General features: G+C 37.1%; 1 protein-coding gene across 2 annotated transcripts in view; it reads right to left on the reverse strand.

Moving 5' to 3' along the window:
- The window catches only part of kazna (kazrin, periplakin interacting protein a), an 814,799-nt gene that overhangs the window by 51,922 nt on the left and 738,695 nt on the right, over positions 1-24,182 (reverse strand). The window contains exons 7-11 of one of the 2 annotated variants that reach the window (XM_030138578.1): positions 22,026-22,196; positions 16,822-16,905; positions 9,226-9,415; positions 2,590-2,726; positions 2,106-2,217 (exon numbers count right to left, since the gene is read on the reverse strand). In XM_030138578.1, the coding sequence (XP_029994438.1) occupies positions 2,106-2,217; positions 2,590-2,726; positions 9,226-9,415; positions 16,822-16,905; positions 22,026-22,196 (694 nt within the window). Of the gene's footprint in view, positions 1-2,093; positions 2,218-2,589; positions 2,727-9,225; positions 9,416-16,821; positions 16,906-22,025; positions 22,197-24,182 lie in introns of both variants that reach the window. The other variant, XM_030138577.1, reaches the window with a different exon arrangement.

A 24,182-nucleotide genomic window follows, 5' to 3' on the forward strand; every position in this document is an offset into this window, starting at 1 on the left:
TGTAAGAAAATTAGTGGTGGTGACCGGTCACCTGATAAAAGGACACGAGTTCACAGGTCAGGTGACGCTCTGAGGAAGAATACAGATGTAAGCAGAGTAAAACACTCACCCTTTTTGGCTAGTCGAGTGATCTTTTCAGCTGACAAACATATGTGTGAAAGGTACATAATTCAGAGAGGACAACTGACTGTAAAACTGTTATTTTTCTGAAGATCATTATAATTTTGTTGCATCACTGTCCTATTATAACCCAAAACCTCCTGAAATGTCACCTTTTCCTGCACTCACACATGGGGCCTGTTTTCAACTCTGCACCGATGCATTTTCCTGCTAATAAGAGAAACTTTTTTAAAGCGTTTGATCAACTTGAAGAGGAGAATTTGAAGCTGTAAATGTACACTACCTCCTCTAGTTTGTTGCCAACAGGACCTGACAGGAATGGGATGAAAACTGTCCTCTGAAAAACTACATCTGTCAGACAAATGCAGTGGAGAAAAAAAGTACATTTTCCTCAGTGATATAGTGGAATAAAAGTATAAAGTAGCATAAAAGTGTATTAAAAAGTACAAGTACCTAAACTAGCACTATAACTCAGTCCAGGGTTCACATTCCAGCGCTAATATCTACTTTTAGTGTGTTTGTTCTATAATTTATTTTGTCATTACCACGTTCTTTTTTGAAGATGATTTTCCCCCAGAATAATTATAATGCTTAAAGTCTTTTAATGTATTATTAAAGATAATAGCCAGGAGCCATTGCGAGGTTGTGCAGGAAAAATAGGCACCGTGTTCCTCATGAATAAGCAGAAAAAATATTTAATGATTCAGTGTAACGCCAGGGTTTCTTTGTGACTGTCGCTTTCGCTGACCTTTAATTTTTCAAATGTGATGTAATTTCGCATGGAGAGCCTTGTAGGTGTAGATTAAAATGTTCTATGTTTAGTTTCGGATGTTAAGCTCTCGAGTATTAATCACAACACTTCGTAAATAACAGAGGGTCAAGTCTGCAAATGTAATCACTTCATCTGAAGTGGAGGAAATCATGAATAAACATGAAATCAGTAACTGACCTCTCTTTTTTTTTTTTTTTTCTTCTCAACAACATACCCAGAAAAAACATTTCTGTTTAGTAGGGTTTTGTTCACCATGCATTTAGGGACTGGGATTATGTGCATGCAATTCACACATGTATCTCGGTCATGTACCTTCTATCTTAACAGATAGAAAACACATTTCTTACATTTCCTGTTTGGCTTCATGTTGCTGTGGAAAGAACTGTTCTGCAGAGAAAGTTCATTCCGCGCTTAGCAACATCTTTGAAGTGTCATTTGGGCGAACATCAAGGAGTGCCTCTGCATAGTTTTCTTGGCTGTTGAGGGATGTGTTGTTGTTGTACGACCAAATTGGAGGTGGATTTGAGGAGTCTGCATGTTGCCTACAGGAAACTGTTCTCGTCATGGCAGTGTGGAGGAGGGGATGGACCAAGCAGGACGATCAACAGGGAGTTTAAGTTAAAAGGTAGTGAGCGGAGGGGAAGTACATGTCAAAAAGAACAAAAGGCATTCAGGACAAGGAGACATTTACAAGCACAAAGTGCACATCAACTGTTGTTATTTACAAGTACAGCAGTCCTTCAAGTTTCCAGTTGAGTGAAAACAAAAAGTCAAATAGAAAGAACAATTAAAAGATTTCGAACACACAGCCGTTTTTGGAGGGCAGATACAACAGAACATATCCACAGGGGGGGTCGCTGTGTCACACTGTCCACTCTATTTACACCACTGTACATACTTACAGGTGCAATTTGCTTGTTAAGGTTTTTTTCACACTTCAGCGAAGCAAGACACGCCTCAGGCTTCTGACATGGCCTCTGACCATGGATGACACTCACGCACATTAAGCACGCATGCACACGCTTATCGGACATCAAACGCTCGCATACACGCACGCATTCGCATACACGCAAGCATCGACACGTATGTTGTTTTTGTTTTCCGATAACTGCCACAAAAGGCTCTCCGGGTCGGTTCACTCTGACATGTGTGCTTTACCAGTCTGCATCTTCTTCTATGTAATAATCAGGTGTTGAAGTACCATCAAACAAACCAGGGTCAAGGGACTTGCGTTGCTTTCCTCGGGCGAAAACACGCGAAAGTGAGCCCAGGCCCATCTTCTCTTTCTTCTTCTTACGCTTCGCCTCCTCCAGATCTTCTAGGGACTGAGAAAACAAAGAGAAAAGAGGGGGATAGAGAAGGGAAGGGGTGGTGAGGATGAGGTAAAAGAGGGGGGAAAAAAAACAAAAACGACGCAGAGCAGAGAAGTCAGTAAAAAGCTGAAGATCGACACTGATAAAGTTCACAATGCAAAGGGGAAGTGACACTTGACATGCTGCCAAACATGCACTTATTCAGCCGCTATTGGTTTTCAGCGCACGACAGATATGAGTTCAGCCAGAAACGATGGTGGGAAAGAAGCGACAGCAGCCGAGCATCATCATCATCATCAGTAGCAGCAGCAGCAGCAGTAGCAGTGTGCAGTTACTACTAATAAGGTGATTACTTGGGAGGGTGCGGTGGTGGGCAGCTCTTACATTGCAGAGGGAGTGAGTCCTATGGCGTGGTGAGTTGATGTCGCTGGGTGTGGATGACCGGTCTCCCTCCAGTGCTGAGGCGTCAGAGATGATGGATGGCTGACGCGAGTGGCAGGGGCTCACCCGCACCGCCGCCACTAAACGGGACGAGAGGGAAAAGAGACAAAGGCTTGTTTTTCTTTGGGTGTTGTTTGGCCACCAAAAGTAGCGAACAGGTCTCCTCCACAACTGCACCACAACCGCTTAAGAAACACTTTATCTAAAAGAATATCAAAGAATGAATTATTGGCAAGCATCTGCAGTTGCTAGGCAACAGGGAAAACAGCTGAACAGAGGTTGAGCTGGTGCATGTGCACCCATGAGACGGGTGAATACAGTAGAACCCCACGCACAGCAATTTGGGGCTTCGTGATTGTCCGCACGTTTTTCCTGTTTTTCTTCTTGGTCTCCAGATGTCCGCAATTAGAGGGAAACCTCCGTGGCCTGAAACTCTGGCAGACAGAGGCTGGAGGATGACGCCTCCTAAGGATCATTTAAGATGATCTTTACAGGGTAAGGACAGTTCACTGTGGATCAATACGGCCAGATGTACGATAATCATTAACTTCTGTGGAATAGACGATCAGTAAAGCTCATCAATTCCATATGAATGATAATTCAGTGACTTTGTGACACTTTGTATTCGTACTTACAGTCATTAACCTCCTAAGACCCAGGAAATGTCAGTGAAGTACAAGCTTTTTTTGTTTTTTATTAAATAAGTGCCTATACTGGAAACATCATGATACAACAGTTTTTTCAGATGCAGTTTTTAATTTTTTTAATGTAATGTCCTTCGTGGTGGACAGTTTGCTTTTCTTTTTTTTTTTTTTGTATAAAGTTGTGAAACTCTTGTCCACAAATGTGGACAGAAAATCCATAGCTGGATCTTAGGAGGTTAAAGTGAATCTCATTTTAGTACATATCCCATAATAGTCAGGATTGTCTTTGAACACATCTCTTTAACCCTGTAAAGCCTGAACCATTAAATCATTGACAGAAAATTCCAGTTCTTTGAAACTGGAGCCTTTATTGGTTCTTCTGAACAACCAAAACCATTTTTTTCCCCCAAATATCAATTTCCATGTGTGAGTTTCAATTTTGTATCATATGTGATACATGGGGTCTCCATGCTCAAATATTATTATTTTCGGACAAACAAAAACATAATATAACACAAACATGTCTAACTAATTGGTAATTCCTTATCAAAATTGTCAAAGTTCTTCCTCCGTCACTGGAAAGGCCTCTGGTGAATGAATTCCTCCCCCTGGTGGATTATCTGTGTATTGCATGTATCTAATTGTATACATCAGGTTTTTCAAGACAAAAAATATCACACTGATCATGTAGAGGGCTTCAAAACTCATGTATAAAATATGATACGCTTGGTGTTACAGGGTTAAATATGACAATTTTCAGCTCCAGATGCCTGTTAGTAAATATTTTATGCATTTGTAGATCCACTCTTATCTGTAAATTATAATGCACATGTGTAAATAATAAGCTGAGGCATAATATTGTTAAATTCACTTATTTTACTTAAAAAAAGGTTTGAGGTTGTTCATGGTTGTTCAGGTTATTCACATTATGAGTAAATGGATAGTTAATATTAACATTGTCACAGTTTCAGTTTAATGTTTTCACAATAAAAACAAAGAGAAAACTTTGGATCTTTCATTATACATCAGGTTTTTCAAGAAAAAAAATATCACTCTGATCATGTAGAGGGCTTCAAAACTCATGTAACAAATATGATACATTTGGCGTTATAGGGTTAAAGCCACTCATATGATAATGAACAAACACAAATGCACTAATATCCTCTTTACCCATTTTAGATTGATACACAAACTTAAAAGCCAATACTTTACTTTAACTTTCTACCAACTGTTCTTTTACACCATGCAAACCTCTTATTTATGACTTTTTTCATCCTGGTAATGCTGGTGTGGATTAGTTTACATTTATTTTTGTTAGTAATGTAACACAAACTGAACATCCACAAATGCAATATGTGATGTATACATATCAGCAGCATCAACAACAGCAGTGTTGTTGCCATTTATGATACATGATGTTATGTATAAGGACATATATTATTTATTGTGTCAGATGCATACATTCTCTGGATAAATGAACATATAAGTTAGTCCTATATGAAATATCCAGAGTACACATATTAAATATATATGATGTACAGGTAGGACATCAACAATGTATGCCAATAAATGAAATATTACAATTTCTGGTAGATTTCATTTATAGTTGATACATACAGTATATGTTTTGACTTCAGATGTACATATACAGTATGTTTTACTGTTATGACTAATGACAGGTGAAGCAGTAATAGTGCTGTTTATCATTTAACACATTAAGTTGATGTTTTGGAAGCAGCAAAATGGGCAAAACTAGGGATCTTAGAGGCTTTGGAAAGGCGTAAATTGTAGGGGGGTAACGGAGCAGAAAGATTTGGGTTAGATACTGTATGTTTTTGGTACAGAGGTCTTCGGTTTGATACATTTTCAATGCATTTTCAGTACAGTGAAGGAGACCAATTTCACAAATTTGACGTGTTACCAAAAATATAGCCGATCTTCACGAAACTATGCCGACACACCGCTCTTGTTTTGTTGACTTGTCTCTCTCCATTGACAAATGACAGGGAATCCGAAATGCTCCCAAATCGGAGACCTCAGAGCAGATGAAGGGTCTTCCAACTCTGGCTTTGTACCTGTGACGCTGCTCTGAGCTGCCGTACTGCTTCACCTTCAGCATGTGGATGGTGTGTGGACCACTTAGACGTCTGTGTAGGATATCAAATATTACTCATGGGTTTTGCTTGCAGCCACCCTGATCATACTGTGTTGCGTTCTTCACATAGGCTACGTGTATTTGTTCGGTACACCTCCGTATTGTATCAAAGGCCCCAAACTGAAACGGTTCAGTACATATGAGTGTTCCATTACACAGCTAGTAAATTATGATGATGAATTGACGGGGTCAGAGTATCTCCAGGCTGCACATTGTGTTGGATGTTCCCGTTATGCACTGCTTGAGGCCTATGCACTACCAAAGTGGTCTAAGGATGGAGCCACGTTTAAGTCCAAGAAAAAACATGTGTTGCCAAACAACATCATCAACACCTGCTGAACATTGTGGAGGTCCGCTTTTGTTGCTGAACTTGGTACAAACCCAACATATGGACTATACAAGACCTCTGAAGGTGTGCTGTGGTATCTGGTACCAAGACATCCTTTAAGTCCATGAGGCCTCCATGAACCAGACTTATTTGTCCAGCATCTCCCGAAGATGTTCAATTGACCTGCGATCAGGATGTCCTTCCTTAGTCCATTTTTTTTGTCAGTACTAACCATAGCAGACCAGGAACACCCAACAAGACCTGTAGTTGTGGAGATGCTCTGATCTGATCATTTGGTCATCGAAATTTGACATTTGTCAAGTCTTTCAGATTCCCTACTTTTGCCCATTTTTCTGCTTCCAACACATCAACACCAAAAATTAAATGTTCACTTGCTGCTTAGTATATCCAACTTGGTGAAAGATGCCAGTGTAAGGAGATATTCAACATTATTACCACTATTACTTCAGCTGTCAGAGGTCATAATGTTATGTATACATAACATTACACAATACACTGTGCAGTTCCTTGAAGATGTTCATGCTCGCTCCCGAGTTCTGCTCCTCTACAGCAGCAACATCAGCCGATGTTAGCTTAGAAATGTCACTACTAACATCAAACATCTACCGCTACCAGCACAACGCAAACTCTAAGTACATGAACGTGCATGAATCTTACACGATGATCCTTTAAACTTGTTGCATTTTGAAGAACAGTGCATTATTTTACCTTGGCATCAGATGTGCTATGCCAGCAGCACCTCTGCAATTTACAAAAAGGGCTAACACAAGGCCAAATGAGGGGGCTTGGCAGGAAAAAGCCATACAATAAGCTTATTTGCAATGAGAGTCAGTGATTGCTGACACTTTCACTGTGGTATGCAGTTAATTTCAGTCTTAAATTTCTGCATGTAACTGATTTGTATATCATTAGGGTACATTTAAAAACTCAGCAAAGAATCTACAGCACTATGCAAAAGTCTAAGGCCACCTTTAACTTTGGTTGAAATAATGAAACATCTATTTTCTTCAGATATAACAAGAAAATGCAGGAAATATGTGCACAGCCTTAAAAAACACACCAAAAACTGAACTAAATGGCTTGTAAAGGTTAAAGTTACTATTTATTGTGACCTCTGACCCCATGACAAGAAGCAGCACAAACAATTAGAAACATCTGACATGTGTTGAATGAAACTCAAATGCCATAAATCTCATATTGTCAGAACAAAAGGGTTAAAGACATGTAAAGTCCAAAGGGAGGCCACACTAAATACAACCACTTTGGTTTATAGAAGATATAAGGGTTTTTTCCCCCGTATATCCAGGTTGGCTCTTACAACACATAAAGACCCAAACATCCATCACTGACCAAAACCAAAAACTGTTTAATACCTTTTCATCCACTAATCAGATCAATACAAGTAAATAATTGGTGTAAAATACAGTTTGTGATATTTTCATGGTCATCAGATATGACCCATTTGGACGTTCAGAGGCTTCATAGTTACCGTGGAAACACTGTCATCTTCAACAACATTGATTCACCAGTAAAACCCATGGAGTTGAATCGATAACAGTGGATGGACACATTGGGTTTATGTTCAGTTAATGATAGATTTGACTGAAAAAGTCACTTTTTCTTCAGTTTTCTGTGATTTGGTTATAACAACCCTCAACTTTAATCTGAGCTTTTATGAACATCAGAAAATTAAATATAGGAAAATTAATGATTTATATTAGGGATGCACCGATCCAACTTTTTACGTTCCGATGCTGAGACCTTGCGTATTGGGTGATACCTGAAACCGATCCGATATTGTTGATTTAGAGCAAAAATTCTCGATCGGGGGGTGGGGATGGGGGGCACAAGGAGGGGTCGCGAGTGTGTGTGGGTGCGTTAGCGACTCCTGTTGTACCTCACAACAGTATAAATCAGTCGGCCCATACTCCGGGACCTTAATGCGTGAGCTGGGGGTGGGCATATCGTCCAGCACATCGTCACCCCCACCCCGGTCACAAATTTGTTTTTGGGTGGTTGCAGGTAATCAGTGATAAGGTGAGGGGAGCTCACTTTCACTTTCTCACAGCTTAATCTTCAGAGCTATATAACCCACCACATTCAGGTTCATCGCATTACTTTTAGAATTACGTTCGGCATGCATGACTTAGCCCCTGTCACAAAAATTTCTAGGGTAAGGGCCCGTCTTACGGATTGGTTGCTTTTACCAGTCCCTGATCCAGCAAAAATGTTGATATCCAGGCTGATATCTGATCCTGATATTGGATCGGTGAAACCTTAATGTATAGTGACTTTCCCAGGATTATCTCTGGACCTGCTGCGGTGGTCCTGCCTCTCTCCTGCCTTCATCATCATCACTCACTTATCCTCAACGGCCACCATGTGTCTCCCCCTACTCCCCCCGTCTCTATCTCTCTCTCTTTTTCTCTTTCTTTACTCTCTCTCTTTAACCCCAACTGGTCAAGGCAGACGGCCATCCTCCAGGAGTCTGGGTCTGCTCGAGGTTTCTGCTGGTAAAGGGAAGTTTTTCCTCACCACTGTCACCAGTCACAAGTGTTTGCTCCTGGAGGATTCTGTTGGGTTTCTGTAAATTGGCTTAGAGTCTGGTTTTGACCAACTCTATATGTAAAGTGTCATTAGACAACTTTTTTGTTGTGAACTAGCACTATATAAATAAAATTCGATTGATTGAGTGATTTGATTGGTTTTCCCCTCTAAGTCGCTTTGGAAAAAAGCGTCTGCCAAATGCATAAACATAAATGCATAAACATAGTGATAAAATACTGAATACAGGAAAATCATATTATAAATAAATGGTGATAATCACTTAAAAAAGGTTAGATATAGAGAAAATTTCAGGAAATAAAAGTAGCGCCGGGTCGTTATGGGTTAATACAGAGACTGAAATATGCATGTGTGGTCATTATAACTTTACTAAATCAACAAACCTAATGTTAGAAGAGGACTTTTGCACAATACTGTATATTACAACTTATAGAAAAAGCTGTGAAAGGAAGAAAAGAACGACGAAGTAAAGACAATTAAGTAGGGTTAAAAACATAGAAATGGAAAAACATCCCATAGAAGCTTTGTAGACATGTAACATTACAGGCAACACCTTACGATCTATTTTGTCCTTATTTTTTGCGGAACCACGTGGTTGACTTTGCTGCCAACACTCTCATATACTGGGTCATCCTTCGTACATGACACAGACAGATGGACGCTGTAAAGCCAGAACTAGGTTCACTATGGCTGAAGCCACATGAAGCGCATGAGGTGGAGCATCATCAGTGGTCAGAAATGTGGTCATACTGAGCAGATGGGGGCAGTGAATGTGTGTCAAGCAGGTTAATACCAACATGCACGGGAGAAAATGTGCGAGTCACGTCATGTACGGGATGAGGTGTGTGTGCTGTCCGCCGCCTTACCTTGTCGGTCGGTGGGATGGCCCGTGTGGACGTACAGGGTCTGCTGACTCTGTCGGATGGCGGCGGTCAGCGGGAGGTCGGCCTGCATCACCCACTCCTGGTTGTTGCCATTGACAACCGTTTCGGTGGGCATGGCCAAAGAGTGACGCTTGGGCACGTCCTTAGTCAGAGTGGCTAGTGACTGTTTAGCCTTAAAAAGGAGAAACACAGGTACAGTCAGTCAGACAGGTAACCATAGCAACAAGTCAGCTGTTTTGTGTCTTGGAGTGAGAGTAAGTGGTCTCATAACGGTCACAAATAGGTGTGACATGATCTGGAGTAGGATTTACAAATGTTTAAATGAGCTACATGTCGTTTTTTCGACTTTAACCCATAAACACCCAAACATCCACTGGTGACCAAAATGATCTGATTTTTTGATTTATTTTGCACATACATAATAACATTGATCAAAGTAATAATAATCCTTTGCAGGAAATTATTTGGTTATGACAGCAACCCAAAAAACACATTGACCCATCCTAACAGATATCCCCACATAAAACCAACAATGGAGGGTAAGAAGTGATGAAACAGAATAAAATATATATAAATATATAATATGTGCAGTAAAAGAAATGTAAAATAATATGATAAAAGTGTTAAAAGTAATAAAAGTTAAGAGACTTCCAACATCCATACACATTCAGAATTCATTAAAGATAGATAGATAGATAGATAGATAGATAGATAGATAGATAGATAGATAGATAGATAGATAGATAGATAGATAGATAGATAGATAGATAGATAGATAGATAGATAGATAGATAGATAGATAGATATCAATGCAATATCATAACTGATTTCCTGAAATATTTCTTAAAGGATATCACTGATGTGCTAAGAACATGTGAAAACTGGCTCCACAATTTACATCATCTATACCTAATACAAAACTGAGCTCTTGATGTCACATTTAGGCAAATGAAAATGTTGATTTTGATGAGTATTGTATCCAAAATAATTGACCAAAATGATTTACTGATATAAACTTGTATTTTTATGTATTTTCTCCATTTTCTGTTCATTCTGTCATTATTTGGTTCATTTTCTTGTTAACTTGTAGAAACCTGTACGAATCCTGCTTTCAATACATGTCAGTAATTACTATAAATATGGTGTTACTGTCTTTTAATAAGGCCACCCATAAAACATCCTTAAATGACTATTATGTTGCAAGTATTGTCTGTTTTTACTGATCTTATAAAATTACATTACACATTGTGCAGCTGCAACATGAAAAACTTCATCATCTGTATCTATGTAGCAATTCACATTTTGCATGTCAGCGTATTTTTTTTTTTTTTACTAAAAATGTTTTTTTTTTTAGCTACTTTAACCCATAAAGACCCAAACAGCCACCGTTGACTAAACCATCTACTGATCTAAACTGTTTAATACCCGTTGATCCATTAATCTTATCAATACATGTTAATAATTGGTGTAAAAATGTAGTTTATCATCTTTTCATGGTCATCAGATATGACCCATTTGGATGTTCAGAGGCTCCGTAGTTACCATGGAAACACCGTCATCTTCTACAGCATTGATTCACCAGTAAAACCCATGGAGTTGGCTCAATGACAGTGGATGGAGACACTTGTTTTTATGTTCAATTAATAATATATTTTACCGAAAAAGTCAGTTTTTCTTCCATTTTTTCCGTTTTTGACATAATAACCCTCAATTTTAATTTAAGCTTTTATGGACATCTACATGATCAGTGAATTAAATATAGAAAAATACCTGATTTTCACTAAAGAATGCAAAATACTGAGCCGAAAATTAGAATGAATGGTGATAAATCCTTTGAGAAAAGTTAAAAATAGAGATAAAAATCATTTGGGAACTGCCACAAAAATAGCACTTGGTCTTTATGGGTTAAAAGAATCACAATAAACTAAAAGTATCATGAGAGTGTTTATTGTACAGTGTTCTGATGAATTAATATATTTTGTATGTGTCTAAAAATATTTGTGTAGTACTTGTATTTTTTCATTTCATTGATTCAACCTTTATTTTAATGTTGAAGAATCACTGAAAACAAACAAAACCCTTACATTCAGAAGAAGAGTTTTTTGTTATAATACTTCTAAAATGACCCATGAATACAATTGCGTCCAATTTTAATGTATGTTGTAAAATATTCTAGGTATATGCAGCAGTTTTTCTAAATTTAGCCTTTGCCCGGAGGAGTTGAACATGTTGAATAATGACTATGGGACCAGTTTAATAAGGAGGAGAGTTTAAGGGTTCATAAATAAATAAAAACCAGCGCCTGTCACGGCTTACTGTTAAAGATGCACGTCCAGTCACTTCATATAAGATGCACAGATGAGTGGAATAAGTGTCATCAGTAATGAATATGAGCGGGGGTCTGTCTGGAGACGTCAGAGTCATAATCCAGGACGGAGAAGATGACGCCCTCAGTGATCTGATTCCTATTGAACATGAGGAAATTAGCTCTGCTTCTATGGAAGTCTACGGTTTTGTCTAGTGTCCAAGAGATCTGTTGAATATATGAAGTGATTTACATGGATTAAATGGATGTGCATGGATCTCCGGGGAGTTTACATGATTGGAGCCTTTAGAAACCAAGCATTTTGAGGCCGATGGAGTCTACGTAACATATGCATGTATAAGATAAATGACTTTCCCACTTTTACATCCACCAAGAGCTTCGATGTCCCAGTTTTCCTGCAGCAGTGCAACATACATACACTATATGGACAAAAGTATTGGGACACGTTGAATTCAGGTGTTGCTTTTCTAACAGGGGTCTGGGATACGAATAATTTCCTACTGTTATGGAAAAAAATATTACTCTACTAATTCGTCTATAATAAAGAAGGATAAGTTCAAACGTTCAGTGTCAAAGAAATCCCTTTATTTGGAGCTCCATAGAAAGAGATAACCCTCAGACAAAAGACTGAGACGGTCTGAACCCAAAAATACAAATCACCCTGTAGTCTTCTGTCTCCCATGAGAAAATTATGATGTGTGGAAAGTGTTTTGGTTAGTGTCAGGAACTTAGAGATAAGACCCCTGTGAGAAATGTTGGTTTGGCCTTCTACTCTGGACACAACACAAAAGAGGTCCAAACTGCTCTATAATACACAGTGACATGAATATATCTGAAATAGAGTTAGAAGCCTATATGATATATGAAATATATGAAAATATATATGAATATATATGGATATAAGTAATTTGCCATTACACTACCACAACTCATTAAACTTTAAGGAAATATCGATGTTCATGACCTATATTGACAAAAATACTGGGACACAATATGTCTACAGCTGTAAGATGTCCTGTTCATGACGACTGGAGATAAAAACATCAATATTTCTTTAAAGTTTGATGAGTTGTGGTAGAAAGTTATTATTTACAGTCGGCACAAAAAATAGTAAAAGTACAAAAGTTACAATAAAGTACAGTAGATACAAAGCAATAATGATAAATGTCATAATATAGTTTTATATTGGGATAAATATCATTGCATTGGTTAATTTGGTTTAAATTGTTTTGTATCCCAGACCCCTGTTAGAAAAGAAAACAGCTGAATTTAACGTGTCCCAATACTTTTATTTTTCATGCTCTGACTAAATAATAATTTCCTTCAACAACTCATTAAACTTTAAGGAAATATTGATGTTTATAAACTATATGGACAAAAATATTGGGACACAACATGTCTACAGCTGTAAGATGTCCTTTTCATGATGATTTCAGATAAAAACATCAATATTTCTTTGAAGTTTAATGAGTTGTGGTAGAAAGTTATTATTTACAGTCAGCACAAAAAATAGTAAAAGTACAAAAGTTACAATAAAGTACAATAGATACAAAACAATAATAATAAATGTCATATTATAGTTTTATATTGGGATAAATATCATCGCATTGGTTATTTTGGTTTAAATTATTGTCTTTGATTTGACATATAAACACCAATATTAATAATTCATATGATATTCATGACAATAAAAAACTATATTGTGACATTTGTCATTATTGTTTTGTATCCCAGACCCGTTAGAAAAGAAACACCAGAATTTAACGTGTTCCAATACTTTCTTTATTTTTCATGCTCTGACTAAATAATTTTCTACCACAACTAAACATCTACTTTCACTTAAGAAGAAAAATCTCCCATTAAACTTTATGGAAATATCGATGTTTTTATCTCAAAACAGCATGAACAGGACATCTTACAGCTGTAGACATGATGTGTCCCAATATTTATGTCCATATAGTTTATAAACATCAATATTTCCTTAAAGTTTAATGGAAGATTTTCGTCCTAACTGAGATGTGAAGGAAGTAGATGGTTTCAACGTGAATCTAATGTGTCCCAATACTTTTGTCCATATAGTGTAGCTTGTGCATCTATCTGGAGGGTGTGAAAACAGTGCCAGTACCTCCTGACCTGTGCAAACATTTAACAATTTGAGCATAAATGCAAAACGATGTAAGAGATGCTTTTACACATTTGTATTTTATTCAATCTGTAGAGTTGAAGTTAAAGTTCTGCACATAAAATAAGTATTTATTCAGGCTGTGATGTGTATATTTGTAAAGTTTGTAGAGATTAGTCTTAAAGGACAGTTTCTTCAACGCTTGAATCAGCTAAAGTTGGGGCTGATAGAGGTCAATACTTAAAATACTGTTGTGAGTCTTAACTCCACTGACTGCATGATTCTGAAAACTGACACAAAGTAGAAAGAGTCAGAGATGTTAGTTTCTGAATATGAGAAAAGAGGCGTTCAGGGACATCTGTGTGACACAAATTTATGCTAAACCACAGGCCCCGAATGGCTTAGTTTGGAATTTTTGTACACATTTTACTACCTAGAAAAAGTTTAGCTGAAAAATCTGTTTTAAAATCAATATATTAGAATATTTCTGCTGCTTTTTCTTGCTGCCATACAGTTTTTCCTATTGGGAAGTGATCCATGAAGTGCTCTTAAACCTGCCAGAATGAGCAGTTCTGCAGCCTGTTTTGTGTCACTGTTGTTTTTTAATTCATTATTTTAGGTTCAAATGGACAAATTAAGTGAGTAAATTAATGAGATGGATTGAACACCTTTGATTAGAGGCATATACACTGATTATTATTTTTTAAATTAAAGCTTCATGATGTAAAGTCATACTAAAACGGTGCTTATAGCGCTACTACATCATTAAATGGTTGGGAAGGTTAACAGTGAATATAGCCATTAATGTGTTTCATTACATCATTCGGGTCACATCTTCATGTTTAGTAGCACTTTAAGCTTCTCAGTTGGAAATATTGGCTTTGAGGCAGTATAATAAACAGCTCGAATAATAAAAAATGCAATCAACTCATTTTTTACACTTATTTTAATTGTCACTCCCAAATTTATTGATTAATTACATCGAGTTTTATGCTCAGTAATTTGGATTTATTTGGTATTTATTACTTTCAGTTCGTGTCCATTTTAAGGGTCACCCTGTTTTTAATCAAATGAAAGTCATCTATTTTAGGCTATAAAATAAATGTTCAATGTCACAATGTTGTAACATTCAGTTAACTGCTTTTCCTTCTACAAATAATTGTGATTATATTGGCTGTTAAAAAAACACTATCAACCTGTATTAATTTGTTTTTGCATGTTGCCTCTATATTGCACAACCCATCGTACCCATGTTTCACCTTTTTAGATAAGATAATATAAGAAAAGATAAGATAACATTTATTTGCCATTTGTACACTTGTTCGGGAACATAGGAATTCTTGTGCAGAGTACAAGCATAAAAGATGAAATGCTATAATCAAGAGCAAAAAGATATTAGATATAAGCAGTAAAAAAACAAAAAAACCTTAAAGAGATCCAGATAATTGTGATTATATTGGCTTTTAAAAACCACTATCATCAACCTCCATAAATTTGTTTTCGCATGTTGGCTGTATCTTGCACAACCCATCGTACCTATGTTTCATCTTTATGGCTAAGCTAAGCTGAGCTAAGCTAAGGTAAGGTTTATTTGTCATTTGTACACTTGTTCAGGTACATAGGAATTCTTGTGCAGAGCTAAGAGAAGCAAAGGTAAGCTTAGGTAAGATAAGGAAAGATAAGCTAAGGTAAGATAAGGAAAGATAACATAAGATAAGAAAAGATAAGATAAGCCAAGGTAAGCTAAGATAAGACACGATAAGATAAGGTAAGATAAGATAGGATAACATAAGGTAAAGTGAGGTAAAGTAAGCTAAGCTAAGACAGGAATTCTTGTGCAGCGTACAAGCATAAAAGATTAAAAAATACAATTGAGAGTAAAAAGACATAAGATATAAGTAGTAAAAAAACAGAACTAATCGACAATAATACAGTGACTTAAAATAAATATCTGAAAATAATACTTTACACAAACTGCACTTAGGGACGTTGCACATTCCCTTTCCTTTAATAATGTCCATGAACAGAGGTAGAACACTTATTTTCCTCTGTTTTTCTGCTGTAGATCATGTCGTACACACTGGTGACCACTCTGAGACCACTACCTCCCCACAGCCTTGCATGTTTATCTGTTGTTGTTTTTGTTTATGTACACGTGTGAACATAATGCATGTCGTGTCATGTATCCAGAATCCGACTACACGTCTCTGGGAACATGTGGAAATGTGAGTTCTCCCCCCCGGAGCCCCTCGTACGGCTGCCGTCTCATGAAAAATTCAACTGTATTTTTTGTCTTCTTCTTCTGTTGTGTGAAATCTCATGCTACTGTTTCTTTCACAGCTGAAAAAAAATAAATAAATGAATAAAAAAAATGGACGGAGAGTGTAGAGGAGGTGCTTGTGTTTGCCTTCATGTGGGTGGAAGTTAGGAGGGGGAGACGCTACGGACGAAAAAGGGAATAATAAAGCCTTTATGCGCGTTTTCTGACTGTTCAAACAATTCATTCCCTTTTCGCTGGAACGACAGTGGGCGCCGGAGCTGTGGGAGATGTTTGTTTTATTCTTTTTTGTGTGTGTTTGTGTAGTTTTTGTCAGGTTTTTTTTTTCTAGTAAATATGAATATCCTTGATGTCTTTCTTCAAACGTGTCATTGTGTCGGTCTCGTCATCATGCCAAGCGACGGCAGGCTGCAAATCAACACCAGTACAATCAGCTTCATTACAATCATCGCCCCCCGCCCATTGGTCAAACCCATTACCAATCAAAGTCTTTCACATGCAAAACAGAACACAATCACACAGTCTCGGTATTATCATTAAAACACGATTTTTTTTTTTTTTTTTGCAAGCATTTCGTTGCTTTATTAGAGCTAAAACACATTCAGTTCAATCACAGTGGGAGTCTTGTGGATTACTGTAGTGTTAGGATTCACTGGGATCAGTTGAAGGGGGGTTTGAGGGGGGGCTGAGGTTAGTCAAAAAACAACGTGCAGCTGAGGAAGAGGAGGGTGGGTTGGCTTTCCAAGACGACAATTAGGTCACAAGAAGGAGAGTTTTTTTTTTTTTTTTTTTTTAACTCCAGGGAGCAGGAGGGTCAAAGAGTTGACATTTGAGGCTGGGGGCCCATCTTACCGCCATGACCCTAGGAGAGGAGTCCCTGTCCACAAGCCGCTCAAACACCCGGAACTCCATTCTCTGATTGACACAGTTACTCATCTGGGGGGGTTGGAGACATGACGGAGGGCTAGACTGTATGTTTCTGTGTTTAAGTACACTGGTCTACAAGTAAAAAGGCTTCCAGAATAAAAGTAGTGACATTTTGCCACATGTGAGAGTCACCGATAAAGAAAAATCAAGTGATAAATGCTGGTTGGCTGAAGTTTACAAGTGATTTTCTTAGGTTAAAATGTGAAATTAGGGATGTAACGATTACCGGTATAATGATAAACCGCGGTAAAATTGCCAATGGTTAGTATTATTGTTTAAATTCGACTTATCATGATAACTGTGTTTGGTTACCGCACTTTCTGGAGAAAATGCCTATGTAAAGATCTGCTTTTATGTCAAATATTTGAGTATAGTTTTAATTTATTACAATTTTATTTGGAACCAATATACACTTTTAAAATCTTTGAAAAGGTTCGTTAAGCATCTGTGTGCTATTTATGCAATAAATTCTATACATTTTCAAATCGGATTTTATATATTTTTTTGTGTGTTTTCTGTCCTTTTGTGTTGATATAGTAGGTTAAAGTGAAAAAAATAATAGGCAGATGATATAAATGAAGTTGTGCTGAAAAAAAAAAAGATCCCAAACATGGGTATAGTAAACATTTGTTTATATAGTATATAAAGGCAAAATCAAAAGGACTGAAACACGGCCAAAATAGGCTCAGACCACTAAGGGTTAATACTTGAATGTTTCTGCAACAGAAAGTACATTGCGCCTATTATTTATTTATTTATTTTTCAGAATACAACTTGGTTAAATTATTTCAGTGTGTGTATTAGTGCTTTTGGAACATTTTGAGCACAATTTCAACAATACCGTGATAATAATGATGACCGTGATAATTTTGGTCACAATAACCATGATATGAAATTTTCATATCACTACATCCCTATGTGAAATTTGAGAATTAACAAGAAAATGCGTTGGGGCTGCATTGGTTTTAAACAGAAATCGGATTATTTCAATAGGACAATGTTTAAAAAAGGGTAATCATCAAATCGAATTTCATCTCTCTTGTGTCTCTGGGGTGTACACCTCCAGGCTACCGTTGGCTCCTCCTCCTAACTGTGAGAGCAGACTCCACAGTCTTTGGTCTCCACACACCAAGGTTATTATTGTTAACGAAAACTAACGAAATGATGAAAACTAGAATTGAAAAAACATTTTCATTAACTGAAATAAATAAAAACTATAATTAAAAGAAATAATCGACAATTAACTGAAACTGTATTGTGTCCTTACAAAACTAACTAAAACGTATTAAAATTACGGCTAAAATTCCCTTAGTTTTCGCCTTTGTCAATGTCGGATTGATACAAAATCGATTTATTTCGCTCAAGCAATTTTAGCTGCTGGCACCATATGATATTTAACGGTTCGTCACTTGTCGTTTAGAGTCGTCTTCTCGTCCCCACCCTACCTGGAAACATGGAAACTAAAGTTTGGAAGAAAGCAGCAGAGTCCTGTCTGGGATTTATTTGAATACGACGGCGAAGAAGATAAAAGATATGACGAAACTAAAACTAAACTAAAACTAAGCATTTAGAAAAAAAAAAGAAAACTAATAAAAACTAGCAAACCTGCTCTAAAAACAAATTAAAACTAACCGAATTAGAGAAAAAAAGTCAAAACTAAATACAATTAAACTATAATGAAAAATCCAAAACTATTATAACCTTGCCACACACCAGCACAAAAATGGTGTTTACTAAGGAGAGTGAGAAGTTTGTGGCTAAAAATAGCAAGAGCAAGTCGTTTGTGTGGAATTGGTACAGCTTTGAAGAAGACCAAACTATTCCTCGCTTCAAACTCACCCTGATCTGTGAAGGACTGCAGCACTACCAACTTATTTCAGCACCTTCAACATCATTACGCGCCAGAGTTGCATTGCGGGTTGCACATGAAAACGACCTGCCAACAACAGACTTCTATTTTCTTCTGTAGTTTAACCCAAAAATCAAATCAAAAATCGAGTTTTTAAAGGAAAAAAATTGGGATTTTATTTTTGGCCAAAATTGTGCAGGGAAGGAATATTTAGCCGTGTTTCCACTCCATGGTACCGGCTTGACTTTTTGTGCTTCCATTATGTAAAAATACCTGAAATCTGGTATCCGGTACTATTGTTTTTTTAGTACCTGCTTGGCCAAGGTTCCAAAACAGGTGAAGAGATACTAAAATGTGACGTGTAAATACTGCAGACCACTGATTGGTCAGAGAGTTGTCTCTGCGTCATTGCGTCACCAATGCGTGGCCTGCCATTTTTAACAAACCAGATTCGGAAGTTGACAGTTAATATACCAGTAGACTAAAGACATCCATGATGACAGCCTGCAAAACGAAACTGTGGATGGTCGAGGAGGTTCAGACATTTCTGACCTTTATGGCCGATGAAAAAATTCAGCGCGAGTTTCCTTTTTCTATTATCCAATTTTTTAATTTTAGTTTAGTTTTATTTTTTTCCCCTATGTTTTGTATTGTGTTTGTGTCTGAAATAAACTAAAGTAAACTAAACTAAGTTTGACGGGGCAACACGCAACAAGCGAGTTTATCAGCAACTCTCAGAGCAGATGACAGCACACGGTTATGAAGTTGCTCACAGTGTTGCTATGATGACCAGGTACTCTAAAGTTGGTAGTATCCTGTAATGGAAACAGCCTCCAGGAATAGTACCTGGTACCTGAGTTGAGTGGAGTGGAGTGGAGTTGGTACCATGTAGTGCCCTGGTCCTTGAGAGCCTCTATCTTGCATGTTTTAGATGGACCCCTCTTCCAACACACCTGATTCAAAAGCCTATCATCCAGCTCTGCAGAAGCCTGATAATGACCGTCAGGTGTGTTGGAAGAGGGAAACCTCTTAAACATGCAGAATAGTAGCTCTCCAGGACCAGGGATGTGGTGGAAATGCAGCATTTGTCTCAGAGCTACCTGTCTGCACACTATAATCCATTCACTTCACAGGTTCCATCAGTGGAAGTTTTATAAATCTATTGTATAAATGTACATAAACCAATATATATGTGTAATAACATTTTATCATACACCTTGAAAACATCAGCAAACCAGCACTTTGGGCATTTGTTTTCCAATCAATCTTATTAAAATACATAACATTTAGCACATTTAATCTCTGAATTTGATAATTTCTAAAAAAAAAAAAAAAAAAAAATTGTAGACCAGTGTTATATGCAGTAAACCCAAAATAATACAAACATGTCAACATTTTATGCACATATGTGAGAAATACCGACTTTTCTTCTATTAATGTCTGTAGATGCAACACTTGACTTTGACAGTCCATCAGTCTTTACTTTCTTTTACACATTTATGCAAGAAAACAACCTCAACAATTATGAGGTGTTACTGTGGTTGTGTACAGGGGGAAATGTAGTTTTAGGGTTCTGAATGTTACAGTTTGACACAATAAATGCATGTGTGTGACTTTTGTTTTTTTAACCAAAACCCCATGATACACTCTATGGCACAGGTGTCAAACATACGGCCCATGGGCCAAAACTGACCAGCCGAAGGTTCTAATCCGGCCCGTGGGATGAATTTAAAAGTAAAATAATAACATAATAAGTTATAAATAATGACTAAAAATATTCTTTTTGGTTTAATGTAAAAATAAATACATTTTTAAAAAATTACATTATGCCTATGAATAATGAGAACGTAAGGTTTTTCCCTCTGTTTTAGTGCAAAAAATAACATTAAATACTGAAAAATGTTCATATTTACATACTATCTTTTAACAATAAAATGTATATGCATAATATTGTTAAAACTGCACTTATTTTTCTTAAGAAATTTCAGTTTTTTCAGGTTATTCATTTTTTGTTTGGATAATTTGTAAATGAAAATATTTTCATGATTTAATGTTATTTTTTTTTACACTAAAACAAAGAGAAAAGTTTGAAGTTTTCATTATTTAAGGCTATTATTCTGATATTTTACTGGTCCAGCCCAGTTTAGATCAAATTGGGCTGAATGTGACCCCTAACCATTTTATTTCAGGCGCCCCATTCAGCCCAATTTGATCTCAAGTGGGCCAGACCAGTAAAATAATACCAAAATGACCTATAAATAATGAAAACTTTTCTCTTTGTTTTTAGTGCAAAAACATTACAATGACACTGTGAAAATGTTAATATTAACTACCCTTTCACTCATAATGTGAATAAACTGAACAACCATGAACAACCTAGAACTTTCTTGTTAAGCAAAATAGGTGAATTTTAACAATATTATACCTCAGCTTATTATTTACACATGTGCATTATGATTTACAGATGGGAGTGGATCTATAAATACATAAAATATTTACAGGCATCTGGAGATGAAAAATGTCGTATTTAACCCTATAACGCCAAACCAATCATATTTGATACATGAGTTTTGAAACCCTCTACATGATCAGTGTGATATTTTTTGTCTTGAAAAACTTGATGAATACAATTAGATACATGTAATACACAGATAATCCACCAGGGGGAGGAATTCATTCACCAGAGGCCTTTCCAGTGACACTACAAGACTGTCATTAATGAGGAAGGAGGAAGTACTTTGGCAATTTTGCAAAGGAATTACCAATTCTTAAGACATGTTTGTGTTCTATTATGTTTTTGTTTGTTCAACAATAATGATATTTGAGCATTGAGACCTGATGGATCAAATATGATACGAAATTTAAACTTACACATGGAAAAGGATATTTGAAAAACGTTTTTTGGGTAGTTCAGAAGGACCAAAGAAGGGTCCAGTTTCAAAAAACTGGAATTTTCTGTCAATGATTTAATGGTTCAGACTTTACAGGGTTAAGATTTTACATGTTCTGTGTAATTTTCACACTTGGTAAATTCATCCCAAGGACTGGATTGGACCTTTTGGGGGTCTGGTTTTGGCTCATGGGCCGTAAGTTTGACACCCCTGCCCTGCTCTACAGCGTATTTATGTGGGTTTGTGTACATAAAAACTTCTAGGACTGAAAACAGAGGTGTGGAAGGATATAAGCTTCTATAAAAACCTGGCTAGATGTAAACATGGCCTAAAACACTGACTATATGATGACGTTGAATATTGCCGTAGAGTGTGTGCGTTGATCTCACCATGGCGAGCTCCGCCTCCAGCTCCTTGATGCGGTTTTCCTTGAGGTCGAGCTGGGATCGCAGCATCCCTGTGTGCTCCGTGGCCTCCTTGGTCTGACGCCGCAGGTCCCACTTCTCCCTCTCCAACATATCCTTCTCCTTGGCCAGCGCCTTCACCGCATCCTCGCTCTCCTAGAACACACAGAGATCCTGATGGGTTTGTCCACGGATCCAAAATGCCTCCGAAGGCAGGCATCTGCAGACTTGAGTATCACGAATGGGTCCGGAGCTGAAATCTGCACCGAATGTGTTTGATACCTGAGCCCTGTTGGTTTATTCACAGAACGCTAACTCGTTTATGGATTAGTTCTAATCGGTGGCAGTCGTCGTACCTGCTCACGGACTTGGCTCACCTTACTTTCTGGCATCGCGCACATACTTGGAATGTGTTTCAACGATACTTTAAGCTGACCTCATTAATACCCAGGAGACAGATCCAAGGTTTATTTATAATCCTACTGATTTCAGCTGTTCATGTTTATTCCCATTATATTCATTACTAGTTTTTTACCACATTGTTAATTCCTGTAGCTTACATTTAGCATCATTTATTCTGTATATTTTCTTTTTTTTTTTTTTAATTGATATTTTGACAGACAGTACAACATACAGGGGTTGGACAAAATAATGGAAACACCTTCACCTCAAGATGATAATGCCCCAATCCATACAGCTAATATTGTTAAAGAATGGCATGAGGAACATTCTAATGAAGTTGAGCATCTCGTATGGCTGGCACAGTCCCCAGACCTCAACATTATTGAGCATTTATGGTCAGTTTTAGAGATTCAAGTAAGACGTCGATTTCCACCGCCATCGTCTCTAAAAGAGTTGGAGGGTATTCTAACTGAAGAATGGCTTAAAATTCCTTTGGAAACAATTCACAAGTTGTATGAATCAATACCTCGGAGAATTGAGGCTGTAATTGCCGCAAAAGGCGGACCTACACCATATTAAATTATATTTTGTTGAGTTTTTAAGGTGTTTCCATTATTTTGTCCAACCCCTGTATGCCATCGTCACAAAATAGAAGACATAAACATCATCCACTGTCTGGTTTTCAAATATGCACTTAAGGCAAACACCAACAAACACCAGCAAACAAACTAAAATAAATAAAACAAAACAACAAAAAACCCCCCCAAAAAAACCAAAAACAAAACACCAGTTGTGCCTTACATTTAAGTTCTACATTTGTCCTCTCATTCTACCTCTCAGTCAGTATACTAGGTTAGGTCAGACCAGACCCGGCGCCTTCCATTAATATAGATATTCTGTATATTTTCATTAGTTTTACTATGTCTTTTATTTTTACCTACATCCTTGTAGAGCACTTTGCGTTGTTGTAAATGTGCTTGTTAGAGCTCCTTGACATATGAAATGGAGGACTCAAATGCACAACTCTCAAAAACTTAAGATTTTAACAAAAGTATTTTAATAATAAAAAGTGATCAACAAAAAGTGCTCACAAGGAGGATATAAAAAAAATTACAAACAAATCTCTATGAAAAACTCCTTACAGAAAAACTTGAAACATAAAACTGATAAACATGGAAAAACCTGGTAGGCAGCTTGACATAAAACACCATGACGGAATCAGACGAACTAGCACAAGACAAAAGGAGACAGGACTATTTATACATGAGGTAGGGGGAACACAGGTGACAACAATTAGGGGTGGGGCTAACAATCACACTGGTGGAAAAACACACAAAGGGAGGAAGTCAGGGTCTGAAATGAGAGGGAAGAGATGTGTAACAAAATAAAACAGGAAATGCAAGACAGGACCAAATGTGAACGATTCTAACTTAACATAAAGTGATAAATCAAACAAAGACAAAACACTGAAGACCAAAGACGAGACATGAAACACGAAACATTAACATAATTAACAAATCTGACGAGACATGACAGCGCTATATAAATAAACTTCACCTTGATTTATGTACATTTTAGCTGGTAGTCACATATTCCCGTTTGTCCGTAGTGGCTTTTCCATTGGACATCTGTGCAAAACTTTACCGATATTTACGAAATGTCAAAAAAAACAAAAGTGCGTGATGTTGGTTTTTCCATTCAATCACACATGCGATGATTTGTTTGTTGATGTGACGAGAA

The sequence above is a fragment of the Sphaeramia orbicularis genome, chromosome 7 (genome assembly GCF_902148855.1).
Source record: "Sphaeramia orbicularis chromosome 7, fSphaOr1.1, whole genome shotgun sequence".
Classification (NCBI taxonomy): Eukaryota; Metazoa; Chordata; class Actinopteri; order Kurtiformes; family Apogonidae; genus Sphaeramia; species Sphaeramia orbicularis.